This window comes from Anser anser (genome assembly GCF_964211835.1).
Source record: "Anser anser genome assembly, chromosome: 24".
Classification (NCBI taxonomy): domain Eukaryota; kingdom Metazoa; phylum Chordata; class Aves; order Anseriformes; family Anatidae; genus Anser; species Anser anser.
The window spans coordinates 5920641-5936143 of NC_139745.1; the positions used below are offsets into that span (position 1 = coordinate 5920641).

At 43.6% G+C, this 15503-nt stretch overlaps 1 protein-coding gene across 7 annotated transcripts in view; it reads right to left on the bottom strand.

The window, feature by feature from the left end:
• LOC310885900 (zinc finger MYM-type protein 4-like) overlaps window positions 1-4159 on the bottom strand; it is a 42198-nt gene extending 38039 nt beyond the window's left edge. For 5 of the 7 annotated variants that reach the window (XM_083809711.1, XM_083809710.1, XM_083809718.1 and 2 more), the window contains exon 1: window positions 3840-4013. In XM_083809711.1, coding sequence (XP_083665837.1) covers window positions 3840-3881 — 42 coding nt within the window. In that variant the 5' untranslated portion in view covers window positions 3882-4013. Of the gene's footprint in view, window positions 1-3839 lie in introns of all 7 variants that reach the window. The other 2 variants (XM_083809716.1, XM_083809715.1) reach the window with 2 other exon arrangements.
• Between the last annotated feature and the right edge of the window lie 11344 nt (window positions 4160-15503).

Genomic DNA, 15503 nt, shown 5'->3' on the forward strand with positions numbered 1-15503 from the left:
GAGTTCATGAAGCACTCTCCTGACCTTTCCAATAACAGAGTTCTTTTTATCCCTAAGTTACTTTCCCAGATTGAGTCTTGCTCACTCTTTTTTTTCTTTTTCCACTGGACAACTAATTAAAAAAACAATCTTGTGGGTGTACTGTAGCCATCTCCCTCTTCTGTCCCAGCGGAAACACTTTTTTTCTATTAGAGCGCGCAAGGCAGAACACAGGCTAAGATGAGACACAGAGAGCACACAATTCTGCTGACATGCCCTTGATGAAATATGCTCTGCTGGAGAAACCTTATTTCGAGGAGTTTGGATGATCACAGAGAATAAATGTTATGAGCAAAAGCAGGAGCGAGTGCTGCTTTTATGCAGTTACCACGCCGTTACAAAATGGATGATGGAAGTCACCTGAACAGAGTTAGTCATTGACAGAAAGCCTTGAAGAGAATTCACTACGTGAAATTTGCTACAAGGCATTTATGGAAAAGCCGAAGGGAACTGGAATGTCTGGCAGAAATGATGGGATCCAACTGGAAGAAATGATGGGATCCAACAGTCGGCAGATTAATAAAAAGTTGAGATAACCGCTTTTAAGAATGTTGGGAGTGATATCATAATTAATTTCCAGTATTCTAACCATGCAAGCGGCCTTCAAGTGGGCATAAACAGCTTACTTTGTTTTTCCTTATTTTATACCATGTGAAAAGCCCTAACATGAAACACTGGGATCATTTATGCTTCTTTTACATGGCAAGTTCAAGGATTATGATGGCAAAGCATCCTTTGAGAGCTGCACAAATCCGTTTTCATTGTCTTTGCCCCATTTAAGATTAGTCTAGTAGCAAAACTTTCTAAATGAGATGATATCCTTCAATCTTTGAATAAAGCCACGCAAAACTTAAAATCTTTTGCAAGACGTAGACATCCAGGTGTTCACCTATTCACACCAAGTTGACTTCCAAGAGCCCAGGGGTCAAATTTCAGCAGCTTGTACCATACACCACAAATTGTCCTGCCTCGTTCAATGCATTAACCAAGTATTGTTGTGAATAAATGGTCATTCTACTCATAATGCAAACTGTTCCAGACAGCGATATTACATATTAATTACAGTTGATGTGCCACAGATGTTTTAATAAAAAAGAACTTATAAAGTTAATCTTGATATTACTCAAAAAGTTGAATATGTTGATATATTTTCTTTAGAATATATTATATAAAATATATATTTATCTATATATGTAATTTATTTAGAAATTAAAGATTATAAATTAGGTTAAAGTAGAAATTAACCTTCTCTAAAACAACAACTTAGCCACAAGAACTTTAAGGATGCTATCTTACACTGGCAAAACCCTTGTTTTTCAGTTTGTTGCTCATTGCTTTGGCTTGAGCTAAAAGATGGCACCTGCTTGTTGATGCATTTTGCAAAACGCCAGTCTCGGTGCATGCACTTCTGGAATAAAAACCTTTGCAAAAGATTTTAATATTGAGAAGGACACCATCACTTGCAAAGTTCCTCTCTGAAGAAATTATTAAATCAATCTTTATTTGTCCCATACAAAGGAACAAATTTTTTGCTAACAAATGCTCGTTATTCCTTGGGCACAGCATTTGAAAGAGTCTGTCATCTTAATTTCCTGTAGCATGGGAACTGGACCACATAGGGGAAGAGAAATGGGATATGCAGGTTTTCCAAGACCTCATCACTTACTGTTTTAATGGAAGATATGTAAGCGCACTGTATGTACTGCATACTAATCTAATTCTTCCATCAGTCACCTGAGCAGCCTGGAAGGATTCACTTCTCCCCATGTTCCTCAAGAACATCTTGGTGCATAAGCTGGTTTTGAGATGGGGAAAGATGAAGAAATTCATCTCTCAGACTCTGAAAATCACACACTGATAGAATGTGGTGCCTCGGTGCTACTATTTATATTAAAATCTCACAGAAGCCTTTCTGGCATAGGTCAGATCAACCTTGCTGTCAAACTTGGGACCAGAAAGGTCTTTTCCTTCAGGCTAGATTGGCAAACTGTTCCTTACTTATTTGCCTGTGGCAAGTGCCACTTTCCTCGATCATCTGTAAATTTTACCACACACAGTCTCTGCTTTTGCAGGAACCCAGAATGTTGTCAGTGCCAACAGCACGTAAGAGGTTTTCCGTAATGCCCACAGGGACACATGGAGTAACAATGGATGAAGATTTCGGGACTTACTACTTAGCAGATGATTATCTAACCAATACAAAACCAGTTTTTCCTGAGACCAATGAAGACGATACTGACTCGAAGGTGCTTTTCTTTGGTATTTCTTAGCTGACAGTTGGCAATCTTAAGAAGAAAAAAGTGTTTTGGTTTTTTTTTCCATTGGGCAATGCCAGGTGACTTGTCAGCAGGTAAGACGTGCGTATCAAGGCAATGGGCACGATGAGACCACTAGATGCCAAGATGGAGACTGCACAACCTCTCTGAGCAACCTCTTCCAATGCTTGACTGTCATCATGATATAAAAGTTTCTCTTTATATCCACTAACATCTCAGTTACTGGGAATGAAGTTTTATTTAAGATTTCTTAAGTTACTGTCTTACATCCAGCTACATCCCTTCAAACTTCTTGCAGACAGGCAAAATCTTGATCCTCCAGTGATACATAGTTCTTGTGAGCAATCCCACAAAATTTTATGAGTTTGCTCATTAACAACTGCAACTGGTGAAAGACATGGCTTTAAGACAGTTCAGCTGTGAAGTTCACTTCCATGACTGCAGCGTAGCCAAATGTCTGTGCAACTCCTTCAATTGTACCCTGGAAGGTCAACCATTCTGCTTAGCAACAACTAGTTTCACTGTGATCACAAGTTTCACGTTCCCTGCAATAAATTCAGTAAGCAACTCTTCTCAAGCACAGGAATGGGAAACTTCAGATAGTGTTCTTGCCTTTTGCAAGGCTAGAGAATGGGAAAACTTCTTCATCTTTGGGAAAAGGGATCTGGACAGCTCAGAGACTTGTAGTAGCCTACAGACCCTTCCATACAAACTGAAATGCCCATTAGCAGTAACTTAACCTCACTTCTATCAGAAAGTTTTCAATCAAAAGTTACAATGCGTGCCAGAAGTTGGCCTTCACTTGTTGCAAGACTACCATGAGCACTGCTTAGAAAGTTATTTTCCCTCGGTTGCTTCACGGGCTACAAGACATGGGCAATAAAGAACCTTCCATTTGTTTAAAGGATGAAGTGTTTCTTCAAGCAGAGTCAGATGCCCGCTGTACTTACAGACCAAACCACGACAACGAAGGGCCATGTCTCAGGACCAGCACCGCTAATGGTCCTGAGACACTTGCAGTCCGCGATGCTTGCCGTCCGCGTACCTAACCGCTGGATGGAACTGCCATCTTGACGGCCCGCTATGGTTTGACAAGGACGGGTGAAATACATCGACAAAAAGCAACAAGAACATTGTGGTTTGAACAAGTTGGCCGGCTGGCTGGCGATGACAGATCCTCGTTAGCCGTTAAGTTTATGACAGATCCTCGTTAGCCGTTATTAGCTCAGCGACGCCAAGATGCTGATCAAAACGATGCCTACATGCTCTGCTGGGGGGGCAACTGCAAGAAATCTGCACAAACCTTGGGGGCAGCCGGATCGGAGGCCCAGAGGGACAAAACCCCTCACTGTGCCCACCACGGCAGCCCGTCCCCAGGCCGGGGGGGCCCCAAACCCCGTGCCCCCACCTGCCGAGCCCTCCCGTCTGGGTGCTGGACAGCGGCGCGGTGCCCAGCGGGCTGCACCCCTCAGCCCCCCGCCCGCAGCCCCCCGCCCGTGTCCTCCCCTGACGCCCCCCACTCACCCTGGCGCAGGGGCCGGGCCCCTCCTCCTTGGCCTCCGCCATGTCGCGCCCCCCCCTCAGCTGTCCCGGCCCGGGGGGGCTCCTCGCTCCCTTTCAACCTCGCGTGTGTGTCCCCCCCCCCCTCCCCTCTTCTCGGGGGGGAGGCTCCGCGGGGTGCCGGGGCCGGCCCCGAGCCGTTGCCGTGGGCTGGAGGGGGGGGGTCCCGGCGGCTCCCTCAGGGCGGAGGAGGAGGAGGAGGAGGGGAAGGGGGGGGGGGGGGTCGGAGCCGCCAGGCCGCGAGCCCTCTGCCAGCTGCGCCGCCCAGCCCAGCGCGGGGCCACAGCGCGCATGCGCCGCGCGCCTGCGCGCCCCCGCCCGGGCCCGCCTCCCCGGGGCAGCCCCGCGCACGCGCGTTGGGGGCGCCTCAGGGATGAGGGGGGACGTGGGGGGGGGGCATGAGGGGAGGGACATGGGGAACCTGTGGTGGGGAAGGGGATGGGGCAGTGAGGGACCGTCTGGGCAGTTGGGCAAGCGTTGTATAGCTTCGACTGGCACCATGGTGGCCAAGTGGCCCATGAGGTTGTGGCATGGCCGCCTGGCCTTGCCTGGCCTCGTGTCACCTAGATTTACCTCACTTGGTGTCATGCACCTGGCCTCGTGTCACCTGGAATCCCTTGGTGGCACTTCACCCGGCCTCGTTTCACCTAACCTCACCTCACCACACTTGGCCTCACCTCACCCAACCTCACCTCACCCAACCTCACCTCACCCACCCTCACCTCACCCACCTCACCTCTCACCCCGCCAGAGGTCGAGGTCTCCGACATTTCCAGTCCCAACGTGTCCTTGCCACCTCAGAGCAGCACACAGCACCCACCCACCGCCCGCCACCCAAGCCGCTGAGCACCATGAGGCTGCCGTGATCGGTCCCGCGGTGCAGGGTGAAGCAGGATCCCCGCGCCTCCCTTTATGGAACACTGCAGAGGTTGGTGGTTTGGACCTGCGGCCTTCCTGTTGGAGACGGTATGTATTTTATCTATTATTGCAAATAAGTAGTGATAGGACAAGAGGGAATGGCCTCAAGTTGTGCCAGGGGAGGTTCAGGCTGGAAATGAGGAGACATTTCTTCTCAGAAAGAGCGGTCAGGCGTTGGGCCGGGTTGCCCAGGGAGGTGGTGGAGTCACCGTCCCTGGGGGTGTTCAAGGAGAGGTTGGACGTGGGGCTTGGGGACACAGTTTAGTGGGTGACATTGGTGGTAGGGTGATGGTTGGACCAGATGATCTTGGAAGTGTTTTCCGACCTTACTGATTCTAGGACTCTATTTGTTCGCTGGGCGGGATGCTCCACACTCTACAAAGCGTAATTTTACAACGGTAGCGCATCACAAGCCATCTGCAGTGAGAGGATGTCATGCGCCTCTGAACCCAAGTCGGTTCACTCTTAATTTTGCACTGCTGTGGAGTCTAGAGCTCTTCCTTCCTGTGCTGAAACGCCTGCACGGTGGTTTTGAAAACTGCATGGAGTATTTGCAGGACATTTGTTTTTTTTTCACTTCATTGGAATCAGCCTACGAATATAGACAGACCTGTTTTTTATTTATTGTGCCTCTACTGTATCACTCATGAATGAACTATTATGTAATTTTTTAGTTAATTTAACGTTTGTTGGTACAACTGTAAACCAGACATGCTATTAATGTTGGAATGGATGTTTTATATTTGACCGCATTTCTCCTCATCTGGCATCAATCAAAAGTTCATGTGAGGGTTGTTTCTACCAACTCGGAGGACATAATCCCATGAAGATTTGCGTATCCCTTTAACCTGAAATACCTGAGAGGTCACGTTTTGGTTTCAAAAGTCAATATAACTTTTCAAGGTTAAAGCCTAAATATTTAAAGCATTGTAACGTTGCCTGTCGTTTTAATGCTTTCCAATACTTAAGACACTCAAAATGTTAACAAGACATTAGCCTATTATGAAAAAATATGAAATTACAAGTGAGATACAGATTGTTGCTGTTTTTGTTGACTGTGAACAGTCAAACATTACTAGCACCTACAAGTAGTTGATAAGAACAATGTGTTCCTTTCTCCTTACTATTTAAATAATCTAAATGCTAATTAAAACTTTGTCTTAAAGAGAAATCTCCACTTCCTAGCTTTATCTGATTTGCACAATTAAAGGGTGGTATTAAGCATCAGCAGCTGCATTTCAGCCGTGAATGGAATGAATCTTATGTAAACACTGTCCTTCGTCTGGCCTAAAATGTTAGATACATAATATTAGGATTCGTTTAGGAAATCCTGTCAAGTCTTTCTTTAGAAGTGGCAGCATTCCAATGGCAGTGAAATAATTAATGAAAGTAATAATCTAATAAGTTACGAATAATGCTTTTCACATCCTCAGGAAGTAGCTCTCATTGATATGTCATTTTGTGAGATTTCTTAAGGAACTTGGGATTCTGTATGTCAGAGGATGTCACAGGTAAACTGTGAGCTTGATGTGAAATTAAGTAATTGTTCAAAAATTACATTTATCCTTAGATAGCTGTAGATGAAAAGAATGAATATTTTAATCAATTTAATGTGCACAAGATATAGTAGCAATCAAAGATTTTTATATGGCAATATTTACATTAGTTTTGATTCTCAAATAGCTAGAAATTCTAAGTACAGGGCTGCCACATATTAATTTTCCATCGGAGACTTACTGAACATGTACAGATTTCTCAAAGTGTAGCAGCACAGATGTGTTGTACATGTGTAGATGATCTAAACACTGAAAATGCACCTATCTTTGAAAGGGATCTTCTAGCATGGCAGAAAATACAAAGAAAGACGGAAAAAAAGGCAAGAACCCAGTTAAAATATAAATATTTATAAATGATCTAAACAATTAGTAACGATGTTGAAAAATCCAACTATTCAGAAGTCAGGAGAAGGACCTTAAAAGATGAGATTAGTTTACGAATTAAGAGTTTAAGAATAACAAACTTGTTTTTTTTCTTTTTGACCTCTGATTTCTGAGACGTTATAGTGCGCTGCCCGCACATTTTCAGGATTAACTTTAGGAAGTGGCAGGGGGAGGGAGGGAAGAAGTTGTATGCGTGTTTGTTTGTTTGTTTGTTTTAACTAAACATTTATTCTCTTGTAAGCACAGCTCCAAAAGCTCAGGCATTCAGAATAACCTCAAATACCATGGGACTTCCAGTAACATCAGAAGGTTTGACAAAACTATTATTATAATTTCTTTGGGCTATATTTTACATTTCTATAGTATTTTATAAAATGAAAATTTCAGATAATTTGCTCAGAGCATGCTAACGTGACCAGACATCTTTATTTCATCGCATGTTTCTCATAAGTAAATCAGGGAGCTGATGGAAATATTTTGAGCTTTCGATATTCAACTCACAATGCTTTCAGACCACTAAACAAAATACGTTGTTAAAAACAGATCCTGTCATTAACATGGAGCACAATAAAACCAGATGCTACTGAAATCTATACCTGATGGTAGGTTTGCTTAAACTGATAGTGTGGACAGACGAGAGGGTGACAATAAGCGCGGAGCATTTAAAAGTCTCTTGTCACTGGTATGTATGCTGTGTAGGCATATCTCAGGCCTTTGAATAGTGCACTTGAACTACTGCAGCATGTTTTCCAGCTTGTTCAGACCTGACTTAATTTTGATTCTAAATGAGCTGTGTATGTATTAATGTGGCTAAAAAAGACACTGTATAATATGTAGATAATGTGGTGATGACTAGTGTAGAACAGACCCAGATAAATGCCTGGATAAGACAGGGAAAAGATAAGATTTTTCCACAGTGTATTGTTTCTGAATTGCTTTTTAATTTACCCCTGGAGTGCCCATATTATAATCTGCTGTACCATTCTGCGTGAGACTATTTGTCTTTAAAACAGTGACATTTAAAAAAGAAACCATGAAACTCCTTTCGCATGCAGGCTGCAGTTCAATGAACTGGATGAATGATCTTTCCACATACCCACAGGCACGTACAGCTGAATATAGATCACCCAGAAAACCTGCCAGCCCTACATATTAAGATTGGGACACTCCCTCCATCCGAGCTCAGGTTCTGTTCAGAGAATTGCAGGTGCTCCGAGTACTGCTGCATGCTTTTGGCCAGACACAAATTACCAATAATGGAAAATCTTGTTTCCTTCTCGGTCAGCTCAGTGAGTATCCTAATAGGACAGGCTTTGTAGGGTGGGCTGAGAAATGTGGCTGGTGCACATGTTGCACCCCCTTTTGGGGTCAGGAAGAGACTCAAAAGCACGCTGTAGGATTGCTGTAAGAATGGACAGTGCCTGTTTGCTTGAAGCAACGCAGTACTGTGTGGTTGTGGGCCGGGATGACCTGAGAGCAGGGACAGCAGTGACCAGGAGGCTGAGGAAGCAGAACCTGGAGAAGTGAGGGAACAGGAGAGTCAAAGGGAAGGAGGCCTTGGAGTTGAAATGCGTTGATTTGGGCACTTCTTTGTCTGTGGCATTGGGAGGGACTGAGACCAGAGGCGACGAGAGGCCAACTCTGCATCAAACGTGAAGAGAGGAAGCAGGCAGTGCTAGGACAGGGAGCAGCGGCTTCCCTAAATCTCCGTCCACAACCAGAGGAGGCTGCCTGGAGCTCCGAGGAGGCAATGCTGGGGAACGAGGTTAAGCGTCGTCCCTGGGCGAGGGAGCCCACGGCTGGCAGCTGTGTGTGTGGTGCACTCTGCCCTCAGCCTGGAGGCACCCACCCAGCGGTGCCAGCTCTGGAGGCTGAGCTGCCAGCACCCTTTTCTGTCCCGGAGATGGGCAGAACTACCAAAACCACTTGGTTTTGGATGGCACCGCTGCAGACGACACAAACAGCTTCCAAGGCAGGGCTGCAAGCACTTGAACAAAACCAGGAGATGTTGCAGAGGGAAAAACGTCCAGTGGAGTCTCCTCTTGGTGCCCAAGCGGAGCAGCGCTCCAGGTGGGTTTGTGTCCCAGCGCCAGGGTGCCCCGGCTTTGTCCCCCAGGGCCTTGGCCACGGGGCCAAGTGGGATTTGCATTTCCATGGCACTGGTGATGTCAGGGGCCTGCACAGTGAGGTCCCCCGAGGCTGCAAGGACAAAGGGGATCTAGACGCTTGGAAACAACAAAGATCAAGGAAACAGAGAAGGCAAGTTTTAAAAAGCAACGCATTCAGAGTGCTTAGTCATAGATACACGAACACAAGAGGGGTGGCAGAGGCCTATTTTCATCCTGAAGCTCCCCCTCACGTCCCAGACTTGCTCGGCTGTGTTTGCTGTTGAGATAACATCCCCTTCCCCCACCACCCACAGATTACTGGAGGAGCAGCCGTTGAAATTAAAAAAAAAAAAAAAAAGGCAGTTGCCTTACTCTGCCTGCAGGAGAAATGTCAGGAAGTGTCTGATGGTGGGTGGGATGAAAGGAGGAAGCTGAACTCAAAAGAGAATATTCTAGCTCCACTCGTGCAAACAAATGCCCCTCTGTATTTTGCTTGATAAGAAGGGACAGTGGCAGGGTCTTCCTGGGTGCAGGCAGGACAAGCATGGAGTGGTTGCTTACACATCTCCCAGGGATTTGATTTGTACATGCTGCATTATCCGAAGCACTCTGTGAACTGGAGGGTGAAAAGACGTAAACAACTCGGCAGAGAGACGAGCATCATCAATAATTAATAGTGTCTTTTTGTAATGGGAGTGATCCAGTATTAATTATGAAGTTAATTTCTATTTGGATGAATTTGTGGGTGTGTATGAAATTTGGACCAGAGTTTAAGTTCAGTGCAATCATGCTTTTATTCTAATTACAATCATTATAAATCCATTCTGCATCTCCTTTCTAAGTCTAAACAATACAGACTTCTGTTTTCAAACATGCCAGACGTCAGTTTTTGCACACCGTCTATGGCAGCTCTCAGGTCCCCTAAGTGAATCTGGTTGTAAATACAAAGGAAATTGTTTTCATTCATTGCCACTCTGCAGCCCCACAGAAATGTGAAATTACGCCAAGAACGCAGATAGTCATAAATACATTGGGTTTCTAAAATCACACAGCCAACGATGATGAAGAAACTTAATTGCATACATCATGAAATATTTAAATAGATAGTGACCAACATGTGCAAATCTGGTAGCTAGACTTTTACAGCTATTTCTGTACTATAAACAGCTGATGCTGCTCTGCGCCAGACTCCCCATCTTTTTTACTCCGTAGCCTTAAGACTTGTTAGTATGCCATCCACTACTCACTAGTTCTTGCAGTAGTTTTTGAAGCTAATTTTTGCACTGGGTGCTCTGTTGTGAAAAAGTATGGCAGACGTAAAAAATGCAGAGGGAGAAGAGCACTGGGCTTCTTATTTAACTGCATAGAACTAGGAGCTAGATATATCCTCGAGGCATTGATGCAGCTCATCCATAGCAATCACAGGAGGGTAGTACAGAGAGCAAACAAAAAACTCAACTTCTAAGTATTCTTATGTGGTCATTAACTACTTTCCAGCTACATTCAGGCCTTGTTTATGCTACCGCTGTAGATTTATGGGTAAGGTTTTACAATGAAGATTCAGTTCGTAGTAGCAGAAGTTTAGACCAGGTTCATAACAGATTCTTGTTTCGAGACATAAAAGAGGTCATACCAAAATTTTCTTTGCTTTTTTGTCTTTGCTTTTGTGTCTTTAGTTTTTGTTGTTGTTGTTTTCACCTGCTGTTGTCTCCTTGCTGAAAATGTAAACTCCCACCCCACATCAACTTCCTTCCCGCAGCACAGCCCTGCGCTACTTTGATCAGCAGTGGATGAGTTAGTGTTGGCAACCGAGCGTCGTGTCCGAGCGTCCAGAGTAATAAAGGGTGAGATTAGAAAGAGCTCAATGAGACATTGTTTCAGGCTGCTCCCAGCCTCTGATAGGCGTTGTGGTGTGATGATGTGTAGAGGGTACTATGCGCCTTAATAAGATGCCAAAGCTAATACTGGGAAAAAAAAAAAAAAAAGAAAGAAAAAGGAAATGTTAGATTTTTGCAAAATCTAAATGTGCTCAAGGTCACAAATTTTGCCTGGGATAGGTGTCAGGTTGTCAGACCTGTAATTCTCTGGGAAGTCTACTCTACTATGTTGGTGTTACAGCAGTATTCATTTTATCTTTGCCTTCTGAGAGCTACTGAAATTTGACATGAATAAACTATGGAGGTTTTGGCCAGTTCTGTTGTTTGGAGACCTTTTCTTGATTCTTTATTGAAAGTTACGTAGGAGTGCCCACTTAGAAGTGCTGATGTGACTACATGACATTTCCCAAACACAGGGTAAAGCTGTTGATTTTAATACTTTTACCATTTTCATGCTATGGAAAAAAAATAAAAATAAAAAATAAAAAGAGAGGTTGTTTGTTCTCTTATAGTTATCTTTGCTGTATGTTTCCAATGTTCCCTCTTTTGTTTGAGTTTATGTTTTGGAAATAACAGTGGATTAATAAAAAATAGAAAAGACATTGTCGGTCTTTAAATTTTTCAGAAAGTCGTGTAGTAGCACATGAGTCTACTCACTTTTTCTGCCCCATTGATATTCTTTGCATAGGCAAACATTAACCAAAACTTCAAGGTGGAGCCGCGGGGATTTTTGCAGAGCTGATGTATTTTTTGTTGAGCCCATCTCTTTGTACACGGGAATGACGAATAGGATTATCTTTAACCTTCCATTCTTGTCACACAGTTATTGTCAGCAACAAACCTTTAAATTATGTTAATAGAAGACGTGGAAGTTGTTAATGTATGGCAGCAGGATAAATCTGAGTTATGCATATCTTTTGTCTCTTCGAAGCTCAAGGAGATGTATGGAGCGATTGCTGTGTCATACAACTCTGCTGAGTGCTTCCTGCAAGCCAGTAAGCATCCTTAACTCCAATTGACTTCGCTGGAAACAGAGGGCTCTTGGAGCCTGTTGGAAGACACACTTGGCACGCTCAAGTGTGCCTTCAGCAGACATGCACAATATGTACAAACATTACTCTGGCCACTGGCAGAACACAGCTACTGCTGAGAGAGGAGGAAACACGCAGCTAGGGGAGGGAAAGCCCAGATGTGCCAGTCCCTGAGACCCCAGAATCCTCTTCTCACCTTCTTACGGACTTTGTGATCTTGGACAGGACTTTCCGATCTTGGAGCTCTCTATTTTTAAGTCAGGGTATGACGTTAAAAATGTGGAAGGTAGTGAGATGGTCACTTAAAATGGCAGTGGGAACTGCGTGATTATGAATAATAAACAGCTGTGCTTGCTTCTTAGGTTATAATAGTGGTGTATAATGTTTCCTTCTTGGGTTCAGTGATGGATTCATGGTTCTCTTTTCAGGCCCTGTCCTTGTCTTACCCATCCAGTCTCACCAACCAAATTGTCCCTCACAAACACTGGAACACATAGCACTGTTGGGGAGAGAAGGAATGTTCTTGGATCTGCTAAACACTGCAAAGTAATGGTAAACAGGCTAGAGATTCCCCTACGACCTCCCACACCAGCTACATTGCCCATCGTGGGAAGAAGGGTAGAGAGAAGAGTGAAAAGGAAAGAAGAGGAAATGAGAAAAGGGAAAGGGAAAGGGAAAAGGAAAGGGAAAGGAGACAAAGTTCCTCTTGCACTTTCTCATGGCTGTACTGAATATTTCTTTTGCAGAAGACCTCGTTTATGTGACTTTGATGCTGTTTGGATTTTGATAGGGGACTCGGAACTTCTGCTACTTAAGACATTTCAGGAATTTTAATTAGTTCTGAGACATTAGAAATGGAAAATCCTGTACTTTAACCCTTTCAGGTTGAGAGAACACAGTCTCCAGCAGAATTTGTGAACTGTGGGTGCCTGTAATGGTCAGACAGCAGACTTCCCTGCAGATCCTATATTATCTTTTCTGTAGACTCTTCAGCCTGATTCAGATCTCATTTATTCCACTATAAATCAAGATTATATCCAATGAAATCAATGATGTTACTGTGCAAAAACAATCAACCCTTGCAGTCGTTCTCTGCATTTGCTTTACTATCACTGTAATCTCTTATCTGGCCCTGCATTACTTTCACTCATCTGGGTTAAAAAATGGCCTGCGGGCATATTTGTCATAGTGTACAGGAAAAACCTCTCGGAGAGCAGATTTAATCAGTACTCAAGCAGGGAGTGAAAACAGTGGAGGAGGGAGGGAGAGAACTCTCATCATCAAGTGCCACAGGAAAGTTGCTGAGCATTCTGCTGTGGGGCTGAATGGCTGTTGCAGCTATTAGCCACTCCTTTCATCCCCTCTCTGAGCATTATGCACCAGAGGTTGCTGTAGGCATTTTACTTTCTCCTTTATTCTTTAAAGGTGACGCTCTTATTCATGAAACTGTTGAGCCCTGGAATAATGAAAACGTTCTGCAGAAATCCCTGCTGTTCCAGACAGGTTTATCAGAAAGCACCACAGACTTGACTAGCAGAGCCTTTAGCAGGCTCCAAATTTCTGGGTGTCTCACTGCTGTGATCTCTCTGTCTGCTCCTGTCTTTTGCTTCATGATTTTTTTTTTTAAATTGCTGAGCATCGATGTCCAGTTCAGTGTTACTACGTGAATTTTTGCAAACAGCCATTAAACTTTCCTCCTAGATCAAAAAAAATGCCCAGGGAATACCCAGGAAATGCAGACACAGCATCTCCTCACAACATTTAATTGCTTCTTTTGGTGGTGTACTTTACTGCGACTCGTGCAATTTTAGTATTTGTAGATGGGAAACAGAACCTCATGGGGTAATTATTCTTACTTAGCAGGTTGGACACATGCAGCTCTTCCCTCCTGCAATTAATAATATAGAGATAGATAAGATTTCTTCATGTCAGTTTTTTGTTTATGTTTATAGGAGGAGGAAATGGATTAGGGAAAAATTATCTAAATGAACCACCTGCTGAGATCCATGCATTTCTTACCTGGAGATTACCCTTCGCTTGATGGCAACTGAGACATTCCTAACCTCAGACCTCCATGTCAGCCTCATTCCTTCCTTCAAATATTTCTTTCAAAGCCTGCCACAGGTCTTTTTCTCTCTTCAGCTGCAGACCACTGAAGTTGTCCTGATGAGTTTCCAGTCTCAGGCACAATGTTTATTTGGAGTGGGACATGCTGTGGAGAACATCCTCTTTTTTTTTTTTTTTTTTTTTTTTTCTATTAGAACAGCAAGCTGCCTAGTGTGAATATTTACAAAATCAGGTGATTGTTAGCAGAAGCCATTTTTATTTTAAGTCCTGGAACCTATATTGGTGTTTGTTTGATTTCAGTGCCAGGGTAAACATTCACATTGCAGTTACAGTGTTACAAAAGCAGGTACTCATATCCTGGCCACTACTAGACACATGGAAGTTTAAAGCTACTTTGTAGACTTCAGATGAGTTGTCCGTATCTATGCGGGTCAAGGACTGGAATTTTACTCACTATTTCTTTCAAAGGATGATAAAAGTGAATACCTCCCTAAAATATAGTTCACTTGTACTTAGGACACAACAAAGGTGAAAACAACTCTTTTATACTCAGTATTTTTGTTGCTTTCTGAACAGAAACAACCAAGTGTTGCAACGAGGCCGTGCCAGTTTTTGTGCAGTAGGAGCCAGTCCCAAATTTCTTCTTCCAGCGCTTTAACCTCTGAGACACCTCGTGGTGGAAGCGTTTACTGCTCGTACTGCGGGGCTGACATCTCAGGGAGAATCCATTTTAGAACAGAACTTGGGGCTTTCTTTCTGCTGCAGTTGGAAGTGGCTAAAGTCATAAACCTAGTGTAATACCGATTTGGGGAAAAGATGGATCTCTAGCAAATTTTTATTTTAAAACTTTAAAGCCACAGGGAAATTCATTTTGTTTGAAGCAATGAAGTCTGCCTTTGCCCAGGGCTTCACAAATATTTTTGAGATAGCTTGATAATATTTTATCACAGCAATGCAACAGTTACAGTTTCTGTCCACATAAGGCAAGCATGTGGCTTTCACCTGGGCTTCACATAAAGTTTGTTTATTGTGATCTGAAACTGAATGTGAAACATCAGTGGGAGCCTGGGAGCCTCGATGGAGGAAAACCTTCATTGAAAATGTCATGTTGTTCTAACATTATCACACTAAATGCGTCTCCAGTGCAACACCACTGAAACCAATGATGCTAAATACATGGAAAGTACTTTTGGCCTGTTTTCTGTATTAGAATGTGTAATTTTGTCACCATAACTGCTACAAGTTTTTACAGCATCTTTGTTTTTCTACTCAGAAATCACAGACGTATACCACTGAAAGAAGTGGTTTACATTGTTGTAAAATTGGGGGAATTGACATCCACTTTCTTATCAGCGAAGGTGATGAGCACAGAGCTGTGTCCTTTGTTTACAAGGCGCTTGCAAATTGCAATGGCTTTAATCAGTTGAAATATCCATTTCTGCTACTTCCCTGTTAGGTTTTTCAAACAAAATTGGGTGAAAGCACTCGCAGCCGCGACCTCCTGACAGGAGTTGTGCAACACCGCCCGCTTCGAACGAACAAATAGAAACTCGTATGGCAAATGTGCTCTCAAAGTAGGAGGGAAAGGCGCCAGCTGTGCTGAAAGGAGCCAAAATCATTTTGAAAAGAGAGCTGAGACCCAGATTTTATTCTATTTTATTTTATTTATTTATTTATTGTTTTTTCT